The sequence below is a fragment of the Frieseomelitta varia genome, unplaced genomic scaffold (assembly GCF_011392965.1).
Source record: "Frieseomelitta varia isolate USP_RPSP 00005682 unplaced genomic scaffold, Fvar_1.2 scaffold_448, whole genome shotgun sequence".
Classification (NCBI taxonomy): Eukaryota; Metazoa; Arthropoda; class Insecta; order Hymenoptera; family Apidae; genus Frieseomelitta; species Frieseomelitta varia.
Genome location: NW_025110199.1, coordinates 272,444 through 285,808, shown reverse-complemented (window position 1 = coordinate 285,808; position 13,365 = coordinate 272,444). Strand labels below are relative to the sequence as shown.

At 48.3% G+C, this 13,365-nt stretch overlaps 2 protein-coding genes across 4 annotated transcripts in view; both read right to left on the bottom strand.

Moving 5' to 3' along the window:
- Positions 1-32: 32 nt before the first annotated feature.
- Positions 33-2,271, bottom strand: LOC122532351 (nuclear receptor subfamily 2 group F member 6-like). Its single transcript, XM_043661069.1, has 4 exons — positions 2,174-2,271; positions 1,730-1,963; positions 1,297-1,617; positions 33-1,150 (listed from the first exon to the last, which is right to left on the bottom strand). The coding sequence occupies exons 1-4, from the start codon at positions 2,184-2,186 to the stop codon at positions 912-914; spliced, it is 807 nt and encodes a 268-aa protein (XP_043517004.1). The 5' UTR covers positions 2,187-2,271; the 3' UTR covers positions 33-911.
- A 723-nt stretch (positions 2,272-2,994) lies between these two features.
- The window catches only part of LOC122532346 (GATA-binding factor A-like), a 29,686-nt gene continuing 19,315 nt past the window's right edge, over positions 2,995-13,365 (bottom strand). For all 3 annotated transcript variants that reach the window (XM_043661055.1, XM_043661057.1, XM_043661056.1), the window contains exons 2-6: positions 10,654-10,976; positions 10,249-10,547; positions 9,586-9,758; positions 4,056-4,326; positions 2,995-3,951 (exon numbers count right to left, since the gene is read on the bottom strand). In XM_043661055.1, the coding sequence (XP_043516990.1) occupies positions 3,596-3,951; positions 4,056-4,326; positions 9,586-9,758; positions 10,249-10,547; positions 10,654-10,949 (1,395 nt within the window). In that variant the 5' untranslated portion in view covers positions 10,950-10,976 and the 3' untranslated portion in view covers positions 2,995-3,595. The remainder of the gene's footprint in view (positions 3,952-4,055; positions 4,327-9,585; positions 9,759-10,248; positions 10,548-10,653; positions 10,977-13,365) is intronic.

Below are 13,365 nucleotides of genomic sequence, written 5' to 3'. Positions count from 1 at the left end.
AATTTTTTTTTTTTTTTTTTTTGTTTCGCGGGTTTCGAACGTGCGATGGAAATGGTCGCTTGGACACTGCGTCGATGAGAATAACAATGACGATAAGAAAGGCTCGCTCGATCAACCACGGTTGTACACCAGTCCGAATTTGAATGTGTCTACTTGTTTGAAAAGTCGCACAGTCACGTACTGCAGCAGTCGATATTCTGTCACGTACAGCGAGGTGGTGTCATGTCAAGCATCGGACCGACGCACGTCGACCCGCAAACGACGAGTTTAAAAGAGCTGTTCCGGGGGAAATGTTGCGAATAACTTTAAAATTTATTATCGTGTAACGCAGCCGTAACTCTCTCTTTCTCTCTCTCTTTTTTCTCTTAAAGTACGCGTTGTGCACAAAATGTGCGAGCATTCTAATTTATTACTAACGATCGTGCGCGCGTGGGGTTTCCTCTGCAATTTATAGCGTAACTACGTGCTAACATCTAGTTTATTTTTTTTTAACCGTGTTTCTAGATTATAACTTTCTCAGTTTTTTTTCCCGCCTGTCGCGGAACGGGAACGGCGAATTCGTCAAACGCTGCTCAAAGTGAATGAACGAAACGAGAAGCGGGAGCTTGTTCGTTTCGCTTTTGCACAGCGGAAAAACAACCTTCCCCTCCGGCTTCTCGTCCGTTTTCTTCGATGCGCCATATTATTATAAGCGATTGTACACGTTACGCAACACGTTGACGCGCACGCGTTACGTTTGTGTCAATAAAGTGCCAAAGAAAACAAACAATTGCACGACGATTCCAGTCTTGAATTCCATCCAGATCCAGTCCGATTTCCCGCGACGAATCTCGTCGTGTGTTGTTTGATTGACAGTGACGATTGAAAGAAAGGGAAAGCAAAAAGGTGGGGGGGGGAGGGGGGGAATCGATTTAGCGTACGGACGCGATCACTCTCTCGATGTCGACGTCGCGTATGACGGGAGCGAAAAGATGATTGGCCAGTTGCCGAGGGCAGGACGCCGTCAGCACCGGAAGAACGAGCATGAGTTTGGCCATCCTGACCGAGGAGGAGGACTCGGTCCTGTCGGCGACGTGCCGAGCCAGAGTCTCCACCGCGGTGTCCGCAGCTCGCGACGTCAAACGAACGGCGCTGCTCGTCTCGGCGATCTCTACGGGGCGTGCAGAAGAAAAGATTGGATTGAAAGAGCGATAGAGAAGCCTCAGAAAATTCAAAACTGTCTCGTTCGTTGGGAATTCGGCGAAAGAGACGATTGAGAGAGAGGTGAAACGGTAAAACTTGGACGATTGGATTTACCGGGTCGGCAGAGGACCAAGGTTTCCAGAACCGAGAACTCTACTCGATCGGGGCGCAAGCTGGAGATGGCGGCCCTGGCCGCGGCCAGAGCCCGACGTTGGCCGTCGTCGGCTCGGTCGTCGACGATTCCCGGCTTGCGAAAATCGGTCAGATCGACCGGCCAGATGGCAGCTCGCAGAACGAAGGCCGCGGCCCATCCCCTTCGGAGGATCTCGTTCTGCTGGCGATGATCGAGCGTGGAAAATTCTCGGTGATGGCGAGCGGCTCGCACCGCTGCGAAGAATATTCGAGCCGCGACCTCGTATCGCATCGTCTCCTCTCCTGAAAGCAATTGCCAATCTTCGTTAACCAACCTTCGCCCCCCCGCACCCCTCCCCGCCCCTATAACGCTTCTATCTCTCGACTGTTGCTCGTGTGTCGTTTCGTTTACCACCTGCGAGCATCCTCGGCAAGGATCCGACGTCGACGTGAACGTTGCTCGCCTGGTGTCGCACCGTAGTTACGATCGTTGTTTCTTTCAGTGCTGCGATTCCTGCTTGCACAGAGAGAGAAGACGAAAGAGAAGAAGAAGAAGAAGAGGAGGAAGAGGAGGAGGAGGAAGAAGAAGAACGGCGAGCGACGGATGCGACGTTGTTTCGAGCGCGCGGCCCTCTTTCCTCCTGAACGGCTGGGCGGAAAACAGAAGAAAAAGGAAACATTGAGAGCTGTTTGTCTGACGTTCTCGTCGCCGACGGATCGTTATCGGAGACGAGCGATAAACAACGAGGTGAACGACAAGGCAGGCAAGGAGGAGAGCTGACGACACGCTGCTTCTCGTTGTTTGCATCTCATTTCGTCAACTCGTTGATCGTTTGCTTGTTGATCAAAGTCGGCTTACCTGCCGTGTTCATACCAACGGCGAAGCACCTCTTCAGGCGGCAGTACGGGCACCAATTCCGCCTGGCTTTGTCCACGAGGCAGGCACCAGTCCCGGCTGGAAAAAAGAAGATTCACGGAATCGCGATGTTTGTGGGTTAGGTTTGAGGCGAGATGGACGAAGGAAGAGGCGATCGAACGAAAGAGGGCCTCGCCGAGGACGAGGAGATTCTATACCTATACAGGTGAAAAGGGCGCCGCGACGCACCGACCGCTTGAAGAAGCAGGAACAACCGTCGCAGCAGTAAACTCCGTAGTGCTTCCCGTAAGATCGGTCGCCGCAGACTCTGCAAGCAACCGGCGTCGGCAGCGTTCTTCCTGCGCCCGATGGAGGAGAATCCAATTAATCGAATTTGGTGGTGGTACCTTCCTACCTTCCACTTCACTCCCTCCCCCCCCCCTCCATCCCTTGTTCGTTGCACAAATTCTTCTCGATCTCACTCGATTAGCTTGCTCACTTACCCATGCTTCGAGGCTGCGAACGATTTCGGGTTCCGGACAACGATCAGGAAACAACGAAGGAAGGACTCGCATGGAAAGACGACGACGGTTCAACTGACGGCGAGACGACGACGACGACGACGACGACGACGACGAGAGGTCGAACGAGTAGGGGGGGTGAATGAGGAGCGCGAGCGTCAGTCGAGTCGTCAGACCGCGAAAAGACAATATTTGCCGAGCGTCGTGGAGAAATCCACGTAGGCGACAAGCTCGAGAGCAGGAGGAGGGTGGTCGAACGATGGAAGGGTCTTCTCCCTGGACAAACGGCACAACAAAACGAGGTCGAAAGCTACTGGTATTTATTATTATTGCGCGTCGGGGAAAAAAAAAAAAAAAAACTAATCATACAGGAACTGTACAAAAGAAGCTGACTTATTTCTTCGAAGCGGACAGATTTCTTCGTTCGCGCGCTTCGGATTCGCCGCGCCTCTCCCGACGGTATCTCGATCGGACGCTTCACTCCGCCAAAGCTCGATCTCGATCCATGGAAACGTAGCTCCGCCAACTCGGCCGACTCGTAAACGTTTATTTACAATCGAGTGTCCTTCGACTCCAAGTCGGCTCGTTGCGAGCCCAAAGTTACGCCGGGGCAAAAACGAGACACACGCGAGACACACGCGTGGAGCAGGAGAAGTCGAAATCGATCGAACACGATCGACGATTGCCTCCTCTCTCTTCGGGATTACCAAACTGGCGGCGCGAATCGTCGACGAACGATCCGAAACGAACGAGAGCGCGTTCTTCAAATGATCGTCTGGTTGGCTGGCGTTCGCCGATCGGTCGTAGACAGACAGAAGCAAGAAACGAGAGAAACAGAGAGAGAGAGAGAGAGAGAGAGAGAGAAAACGCGCGACGTTCGTTTCGAGACGAAAATTACGAAGGATTACGTAGAGGCGAGTAACTTGGCGGCCGCGGTAACGTGATGCTGATGATGATACGGCGCCTCCTGGCTACTTCCGTAGTAGGTCTGCTGTTGATGCTCGCTGGTCGCTACCCCCAGCTGATGGGGATGCTGATAGTACGAGGAGTAGGGTTGACCGACGATGCCGTCGCAACTTCGCGGCTCGGTCTTCACCGTGGCGACGCTCCCCGTCGCCAGCAGCGACGTGTGCCCGAGGTAGACGGGTCTGTCCGACGAACTGGACGCCCCACCGGTCGACGACTTTGACACCTCGATCTGATGCTGTGACTGCTGTTGTTGTTGTTGCTGCTGCTGCTGTTGCTGACTATTTTTCAATTCTGCGGACCGAGAGAAAGAGAAATTTTCGCCGTGTTCGAACAAATTTCGATTCAAACGAACAAAGCGAGGGTGAGAGGGTGGAAGAAGAATTCGATCGACTCACCGGTGGACGGAGAGGATGCGGCGGACACGGCGGTGGTCTCGTGGTCGACGGTGGACGACGATCTGGCATTCGGCTCGGGCGTCTTCTTCGGCTTGCGTTTCCGCGTCTGAATGCCGTCCTTGCGCATCGCGAGAGGTCTGTTGACGCCGTGCAGCTTGAAGTAGAGGCCGCAAGCGTTGCACACCGGCTCGCCCTCGTTGTTGCGCCTCCAGAGGGTGGTGGTGCGGGTCCCGCAATTCGTGCAGCACAGGCCCAGACGTCTGGTCGCTGTCTGAAATCACCGACATCTACGTTTGGCTACGACTACGCACGCTACGTCGGCCCGTTAAAACTCGACTGTCCCTTTTCAGGGAACATCGTACTTGAATCCAACCAACGGCTTCATCATTTGCCGACAATTGTAACGAACGTCTACATTTGTACGACGCGATGTATTATAGTAGTATAATGTCTAAACAGATATCCTAGAGTGAAAGCTAGAACGTCGTAAGAAGAACGAAAGAATTTCAGAAGAAGAAACTTCTGGAGACAGTCCTTCTGGTCAATTGGCACCTCGTCTTGGAATGATTCGCATAAACTAGACTTTCTATTGCTTCTTACGAAAGTTTAAAAAAACGGTGGAAAATATTATTTTTCTAGATATTATATTTTTTTTTTTGTCGTCCAGCAAGCCCGCAACGCACGTCGGTAATTGCTGTAAATTGAAACGATGTCACATGTTGAAAAGATAGAGTCAACGAAATTTCGCTTTAAATACCATTCGAACGATTATTTCCAATGTTAGGGGGAAATAGGATAAAGCCAGGTGCTTAAAAATATTTAGTTTCGTAACAAAAAGTCGGATCAATTGACTAAGCACTGTCTCCAGAAGTTTCTTCTTCTTTTGCTCTTCTTGCGTCATTGTTGTAATTTTCACTATAGGCGTCTGTTCGGATATTGTACTATTACACATGGCATCGTAACACCAAACGTATGTATTCGTTATAATTACCAGCAGATTATAAGAAGAGGAAGTTCAAGTTGTTGGCTTTATTGGTCCCCTCAATCGAGAGCAAAGGTTTAACCATTTCGGTGTCAAAGAGAACATTATATTGAAATTTAGCTAAACTTATAAAATCTTTTACAATTGCTGATAATTATAACGGACGTACATAGGCATGGTGTTGTATGATATAATACAACGACGTAAAAGGAGTAAATCAAATTTCAAAAGGGGAAATTCTCGTCGATACTATTTGAATAATTCGGAAACTAAATTTCTTATTGCTTCTTACGAAAGTTTATAAAATTTCTTTACAAGAAAGAAGAAAACTTTACAGAAGAATGAAATTATATGTTCTGTAACTTCTATATACTACACTTGGCGATTGCTTTAAACGAATTTGCCTGTTTAAACAAATACAATCAATACAATTTTCTGCTAAATGCCATTTAAAGAGGACAATTATTTCCAATGCTATATCATTTTCTTTTTTTTTTTTTTTGAAGTGATACTTCACTCACTGTTTCGTAAATAAACTGCTGGTAGATAATACAAAAAATGTTTTCCACGGCAGAGAGTTAAAAAATCGTGTTGGATAGTGCCATACAGCGCTTCATTGACGTAATCGAAGCAACGCCAAGCAACATGACAAAAATGGATAAAGTAGAAATTGCCTATCTCTGTACGTGATTTAGGTTTAATTAAAAAGAAAGTAATTAGGAAAGGAAGCTTCAGTATGACGATATAATGCCGAAATATAGTCGAAATCGAATCGAGCGTATTGTATGTACAGCGTGAAAAGAAAAGTTTGTCCGTGGCAACGATCATAGATGAATTCCACACCCTCGATTTAACGGAGAAACTTGTGTAAAGAACCTGGCGCAAAATTGACGTTGACCTTGAACTTTAAGGTTAAAATTTGTTTGTTTGTTTGCATTGCACTCTACCACGAAGGTGAAATTTTTCCAGAGTCAGGTCGCAATCTAATATGCATAGTAAAAAAAATTTTCAACCATTAGATTACGATCTTTTCTTTCCACCCTGTGCATTGAGCATCGCGAACAAACGCTGTGGTATTGTCCGACACGAAATCTGAACGCGTTACATAGCACCAAACAGCTAACCTCTTGCGCTGGAACGACGTGTCACGCATGTCGACAATTCTTTTGTTCCAAAATTGTAATATTTTCCCAGTTTTAAGTAAAACGATATAGACAAAACAAATAATAAATTTATTACCTCTCAATAAGTTCTATCCAGCGATATCATACCGACGAGTTTAAAAAGAAAGCGACGAATTATTGTATACGGTTTGGTCACTCGTTACGGTCCGCAATCAGTTGCAAGCGCAAGTGGTTAACCTCTTGCGCTAAAATGACGTGCCACGCACGTCAAGAACTCTTTTGTGTCTCAAAATTGTAATATTTTCTCAATTTTAAATACATTTAAGTAAAACAAAGTAGACACAAAAATAATAAACTTATTACCTCTCAATAACTTCTATCCAGCGATATCATACCGACGAGTTTAAAAAGACAGCGACGAATTATTGTATACGGTTTGGTTACTCGTTACGGTCCGCAATCAGTTGCAAGCGCAAGTGGTTAACCTCTTGCGCTAAAATGACGTGCCACGTACGTCAAGAACTCTTTTGTGTCCCAAAATTGTAATATTTTCTCAATTTTAAATACATTTAAGTAAAACAAAGTAGACACAAAAATAATAAATTTATTACCTCTCAATAATTTCTATCCAGCGATATCATACCGACGAGTTCAAAAAGACAGCGACGAATTATTGTATACGGTTTGGTTACTCGTTACGGTCCGCAATTAGTTGCAAGCGCAAGTGGTTAACCTCTTACGCTGGAATGATGTGCACGTTAAGAATCTTTTGTCCCAAAATTGTAATATTTTCTCAATTTTAAGTGTATTTAAGTATAACCCAGGCAAAACAAATAATAAATTTATTACCTCTCAATAACTTCTATCCAACGATAACATACCGACGAGTTCAAAAAGACAGCGACGAATTACTGTATACGATTTGGTCACTCGTTATGGTCCGCGATCAGTTGTCAGCGAGACTGATTTTTTTAAAATGTTCTATATCGTGGCTCCATCTATGGAAACATGGCGGCACAATGCAATTTAAATTTTCTTTTGTTAGTGTCCTAGAACTGTTCTGTTTCACCGATGTTTTCGTTCTGTTCTTTGGTTCTCTGTTTGATACTGTTTGTCTTACAAAGCTACAAATTGTTTGATCTTATTCGCTGTTACTCAAAAATCAAGTTCCGAGACTAAGTTTCTTTTCTTTTCAGCACGTATGACGGCACGCGCATTTTTAAAATTATGAGCTCAACAGCGGCGACGTTGACTACAAAAGAAGAAAAGAGAAAATAAAATGGCGGAAAATATGTTACAATTTCAGTTGTCGAGTGTCTCGTTGTACTTAAATTAAAATAAGTAGTAGTTGTGGTTTCTTGTTAAATCTCGTAATATATTTATCAAACCTCCTCATTAGACGTTCTAGTGGCTCCATCTATAAAAACGCGGCGGCACAATGCGATTTAAATTCTCTTAGTGTCCTGGAATTGTTCTGTTTCACTGATGTTCGTCTGTTCTTTGGTACTCTGTTTGATACTGTTCTCACAAAGCTACAAATTGTTCGATTTAATTCGCTGTTACTTCGTAGCAAATTGTTGTTGATTTCATTCGAGTTACTCAGTCGCAAATTACTTGATTTTATTTGCTGTTACAAATTGTTATTAATTTTAAACTCGAGTTATTCAGTTACAAATTGTTTGATTTTATCCGCTGTCACGGTTAGGGGTACGGAGCAATTAACACTTTTTAACGGCCGCATGTTTTTCTCATCGTCGGTGCGTGTGCTCGTCAACGTGTGATATTTAAACGGGTAATCGTACTATAATTAATAACTGCACTATGTTCTTAGTTGATAAAAGTTGGCTTGTCAAATTGGAGATATTTTTTACATTCTTTCACACCTCTCGCAATTGTGTATTTAGAGAATTTACAACCAGGTCCTCCATACGTTTTAATCGAAATTAGTTAGTTTCGGGTGTGAGGAGATTTTTTTCCAAAAAAAAAAAAAAAATAACAATCGTCATGTCATAAGCTAATATACGGAAGTATCATGCAGGCAAAAGGATAGTTGCCAGAAATACGTATCAGAATACGAACTTGGAATCGGATACGAATTTGAAATCATTGCCTGGGAATCATTTTTGTATATCTTGCGAAAATAATGGTGCAAAGGTCAAATTTTCGCGACAATGGCCGACAATGTGTTGAATTTTGCCCGACAAGTATCCTAGATTGAAACTCACAGAACGATCACGCAGTTTTTTGATAGTTTAAAACACGGGTGTCCAACCTTTTAAATCTTCTGGGCCTCATTACCCAATAATTGAAGTCCGCACACAGTTTACCTATATTATAAGCTATACATATAATCTATATCAATAGTCAATGTAACCTAATATAGCACATAATTTATATTACTGTTTGTGAGAATGTTAAAACAACTTTTACAGGGAAACAATTGATTAGAAAAATATATTTGTATATTAATTAAAAAAAAAATATGAAAATGAGAACACTGAGCTTGCTTTTTCAGATATTGGTTCAATAAATCAATATCTGGTTTGATACAGATGGTGAGTAATACGAAAAGTACTTTTAAGATGTTGAAGATTTTTTGTGCGCTTCGTATGGGAAAAAATCTATTCGCGAATATAAGTGCTCACTAAGACGGACATCATGAACATTTAACAAATAATAAAATTCTTGTTCAATTATTCCAATTTTGATTGTACAGGGTCCAAGAACACGGCCGGAGTAAACGATTCAAAGAAAGTGATCTTTGAAGCTGCACCGAGACGTGCATCGAGTCTCCTGTTTGTCGAGACGTAATGGATAGACTTTCGGAACAAAAGTCCGAGAACTTTTTGGCAAAAAGCGGCATCTGCCGACGTTTTCTTATTTTCAGAAATCAAACAGCCGATGAAAGGGGTGAGGTAAAGAGGTAAAATGCGACGATGGAGTCAATGATCGAGCAACCAAACACGGCAACGCAAGAGAAACTCTCCGATGCTTTCAAAGCACTCTACGCGCCGAGTAGAGTAGCCAGTAGGAGGGATGTACGTTGAAAAATGAAAAATGAAAACTTCTCAACACGTTCGCGACCACGCGTCACGTGTGTTTGACGTGATCAGTTACCACATTGATACGATATGATACAAACGGATGAAGTATATTATTCATTAACGCCTACACACGTACGCGACACTTGTGTAAAGTGCTCCGTTTATTTACTCCGTGTTTCGTACGCGTACAGAATGCACGAGTAATATCGCGTTGCGTAAAAGTATTGCACGTAAGGAAAGCACGATCCACAGCGAGATTATTTCGAATTCAACCTTTCGTTACGTCGTCAGTCTCGGAATCAGAAATTTTCAAATACACCGTGTACAGGGATCTCGCGCGCGCAACCGGCAACGATTGGTTTCCATCAGCGACGACTTACCAGCCGTTTCGAGGGCTTTATCAGGGGTCTGTTCATTCCGTTCATCTTGTGATAGAGTCCGCACGCGTTGCACAGATAATGCCCGGTGCCGTCTCTCCTCCAAAGTGGCGTCGATATAGCCCCGCAGTTGACGCACTCGCGACCCTCGCCGAATTGAAAGTCCATCGCTGTGTCTGAAACAGTCGAGAAATAATTTGAAATAATTTCGCAGGGGATGCGTTTCTCTCTCTCTCTTTCTCTCTCTCTCTCTCTCTCTCTCTCTCTCTCTCTCTCTCTCACGACGCACTCGAATTTCATCGGGGGTCGTCGAGGCGACGCGGCGTCGCTGTCGAGTAGCGAGGAAAAAAACGAGCCACGTACAGATCTGTACACTCGTACACAGATACGATACGAGGGGTATCTACTCGCGCGAAAGAGAAACAGGCCACGCACCGTACGCACCGTATGCACCGCGAAGAACACTCGAACCAGAGCGAGAATTCGTTTGAAAGAAGCCGCTATCGCTGGCGCGATGCGACGCAGATGGCCTACCACCGTCGAAAATCGGCATCGACGTCGCCGTCGCCGTCGATCGTCGTGGAACCATGAGAGCCAGAGAGAGAGAGAGAGAGAGAGAGAGAGAGAGAGAGAGAATTCGGCGAGTTTTCGTGAACATATACGAACCGTAAGGGGAGGCTCGTTGGAAGCCGGCTCCGTCGTAGGCGCGCCAGGAGGACATCATGGCGACGTTTTGGGCGTAAAACGGAGCGGCGGCGGCGAGGCTGGAGTGATGGTGTCCGGTGTGCGGATGTGCCGCGTGCGGATGCGGGTGAGGGTGAGGATGACCCGAGTGTTGACCCATGGCGGCTGCAGCAGCCGCGGCCGCGGCCGCGGATCCGCTCGCGTGGCCAGCGAGAGCGTGGTGGGCGGCGTACGTCTCGACCCCATGCTGCCACGAGGCCGCCGCTGCCGCGGTCTTCTCCCTTTTCGGAACCGAGAACCAACGAAATCGCTGTGCGTTTTACCGAGCTAGGTAGAGTCGAACGACGGCGATCGGCCGACGGACGTCACCAAGTCGGCGTTGCTTACCAAGTCGGGGAGCCGGAGCCGGGGAACGAGTGGTACTGAGCGGCGGCGGCGGCCGCGGCGGCCGCAGCAGCCGTCGCCGCCGATGGGATCGTCGGCCTCGAGGACGGTACGTAAACGGGCGCTTGAAGTTGTTGACCGTGTTGTTGCTGCTGCTGCTGCTGTTGTTGCTGCTGCTGCTGCTGCTGCTGCTGTTGTTGTTGTTGCTGCTGCTGCTGCTGCTGAGACTGTTGTTGTTGCTGCTGCTGTTGGTAGTCGGAACTCGCGCCGTAGCCGCTGCTTCCGCCCCCGTGGAACATCCTCCCCGAGAGCTAACACCACGGCATCTGCTCGACAGAAGAAAACCTGGCGATTACTCGCGGTAGGCCGGACGATCGAAGCGCACAAGGTCCGAGAGGTGCGAGAACGAAAAGCGGAGTATGGTGGTTCGCCATAGCGCCGCGCTGGCTACGAACGGAGAGAGATCGCGCGAGTCGATCGACCGACGCGACGCGACGGCGGTTCGGGTGGGACCGATTACCGAGGGATCACCGGTAGTGCGCAGGGCGCAGAGCGCAGAGCGCAGGACGCAGGACGCAGGGCGTAGGACGCAGAGGGGGTGGAAGAGCCGTGGGACGCCCGGAGGGCGGGATGGATCGCCCGCGAAGCTTGGCAGCCCCGTGGTCGGCCAAGAGCAAACTCGTCTGTGTACGTGCGTGCGTGCGTGCGTGCGTGCGTGCGTGCGTGCGTGCGTGCGTGCGTGCGTGCCAGCAGTGGACGCAGAGAACGCGAAGAGGGAAACACGTACGCCGCGAAACCGGGGACGAAGGGGGATGGAGATGCAGAGCGAGAGGGAGAGAGCGGCGCGCAGCCGCGTCTCCACCTTCGAGGCACGACTCCGCTCCGAACGCAGAATCGGAGATACGGGATAGCGGCCATCGCGGCCACGAATAAGATCCGTGTAGGCGGGACCAAAGCTCCGCCGCGCCGCTTTCGCGCGCGTACGCGATTCCGCGAACGCGTCCTCGTCTCCGCGAGCAAACTCGCCGCCACGTCGCCCTCCGCTCATCTCGCTCTTTCTCCCTCCCCCCCTTTCTCCTTTCTTCTCTTGCACACCTCACTCTCTCTCTCTCTCTCTCTCTCTCTCTCGCTCTCTTTATTTTTCTTCGTTTTCGTTTTTGTTTTCTCTCGGCCGTCGTTTGTCAGTCCTCTCACCGTTGGAGGTTTTCGGGTGTACGAGTCGTACGTGCGACCAGCCAAATTGTACGCGTCAGCGTCGTGCAAGCGGTCTCGTTCGTTTCGCGATTGGAATTTGGCAGCGTGAGCGTAGTGGTAAACTCGGTGAATTTTCCGCGGAGCGCGGAACTCCGACTTTGATCCGATCGACGACTAGCCTTCGACGACGCGAGAGATTTTAACGGATTCGAACCGGTTAGAAGCGTAATCGTGTTCCAACGATGGAGCGGCAGTGGCGCGGCGCCGGAACGAGCAGGCATCTGGCGCCAGGCCGAACTTTGGCGTTTTCAAGACGAAAAGGGACCGCGCGCGCTCGCTCGCTCGCTAGAGGAAGAGATCTCTCGCGTTGGAGGAACCGAGCAGGAGGCTACCGCGTGTAGAGACTGTAACGCGATAGACACGGATCGGTTGCGCGTCCTCGAGCAAGTCGTTAAAACGAGCGTGAAAGACTGGGGCGACGCGGCTCGGAGGATCGACCTCGCTCGACTCGTCGATACCCAGCCACGCTAATGGGAATAACGTTCCTTCTCGTCCACCGTTTGGTTTTTTCCTTTCCCTCTCCTCCCCTCCCCCGGATCGTTCATTGGATCACTGGTCGTCTCGTCTCGAGACTGGGATCGATTCGAGCTCAATTCCCCACGCGAGCCAATCGCCCCCCTCTCCCTTTTCTCCTTTTGCCATATTCGTCACGATTTCTCCAACGATCAGCCTTCCCCGACGGTGTGCACGTCTCGCATCCGCGTGATCGACGTATTCGACGATTCTCCGCGAGATTGATCAATCGCCTCGAACACCTACGTCACGATTCTCTCACGAAATCTGCGAGTTTCGAAAAAACGAAGCCAACAGAAAGATGAGAGAGAGAGAGAGAGAGAGAGAGAGAGAGAGAAAGAGAGATTTTGCACGAAGAGAAGCAACGTCAAAGTTCCGAATGCCGCGCGCCGGATGGCCCCCGATCGTTCGATGGCAAGGCGCCACGGCGCCGACCGCGTAGAAGGGTTTCCTTGTAACCACGTCGTAGCTACGCCACGCACACTCTCGCACGCTTCTGTCTGTCCCGCCGTCCGCTCTCTCTCCTCTCTTTCCTTCCATCCATTCGATCGTTGTCGTCGTCGTCGTTGTCATTGTCGTTTTCTTTTTCGTTCAGAGTCGTCATTCTAGGCAACTAACTCTCGCGTCGCGTATCCTTCTCTCACCCCCGCCTTCATTCTCTCTACCTGACCGACAGTTAATTACTCCTAAATCAAGTGTCCACGACGTACATCGAAGTGTATTCTGCGAAAATTGTTCGCCATTCGCATTTTCGTTTCTCCTCTCCCTTTTCTCCTTCGTCGTCGATGTCTTTGGCGTTCTTTTTTTCTTTTTTCTTTTTTTCGTTCAATTCGGTCACTCTAGGCAACTAACTCTGCGTCACGTTTCCTCCTCGCGCCGCCTTCTTTCTTTCTACATGACCGACAGTTAATCACTCGTCTATCAAGTATCCACGACGTACGTCGCAAC

Coding starts and splice junctions, on each gene's coding strand:
- LOC122532351 (XM_043661069.1), bottom strand. Junction 1,618..1,729: donor CTTGCCGAGGATGCTCGCAG/GTGGTAAACGAA, acceptor AATTGCTTTCAG/GAGAGGAGACGATGCGATAC. Junction 1,151..1,296: donor CTTGGTCCTCTGCCGACCCG/GTAAATCCAATC, acceptor CACGCCCCGTAG/AGATCGCCGAGACGAGCAGC.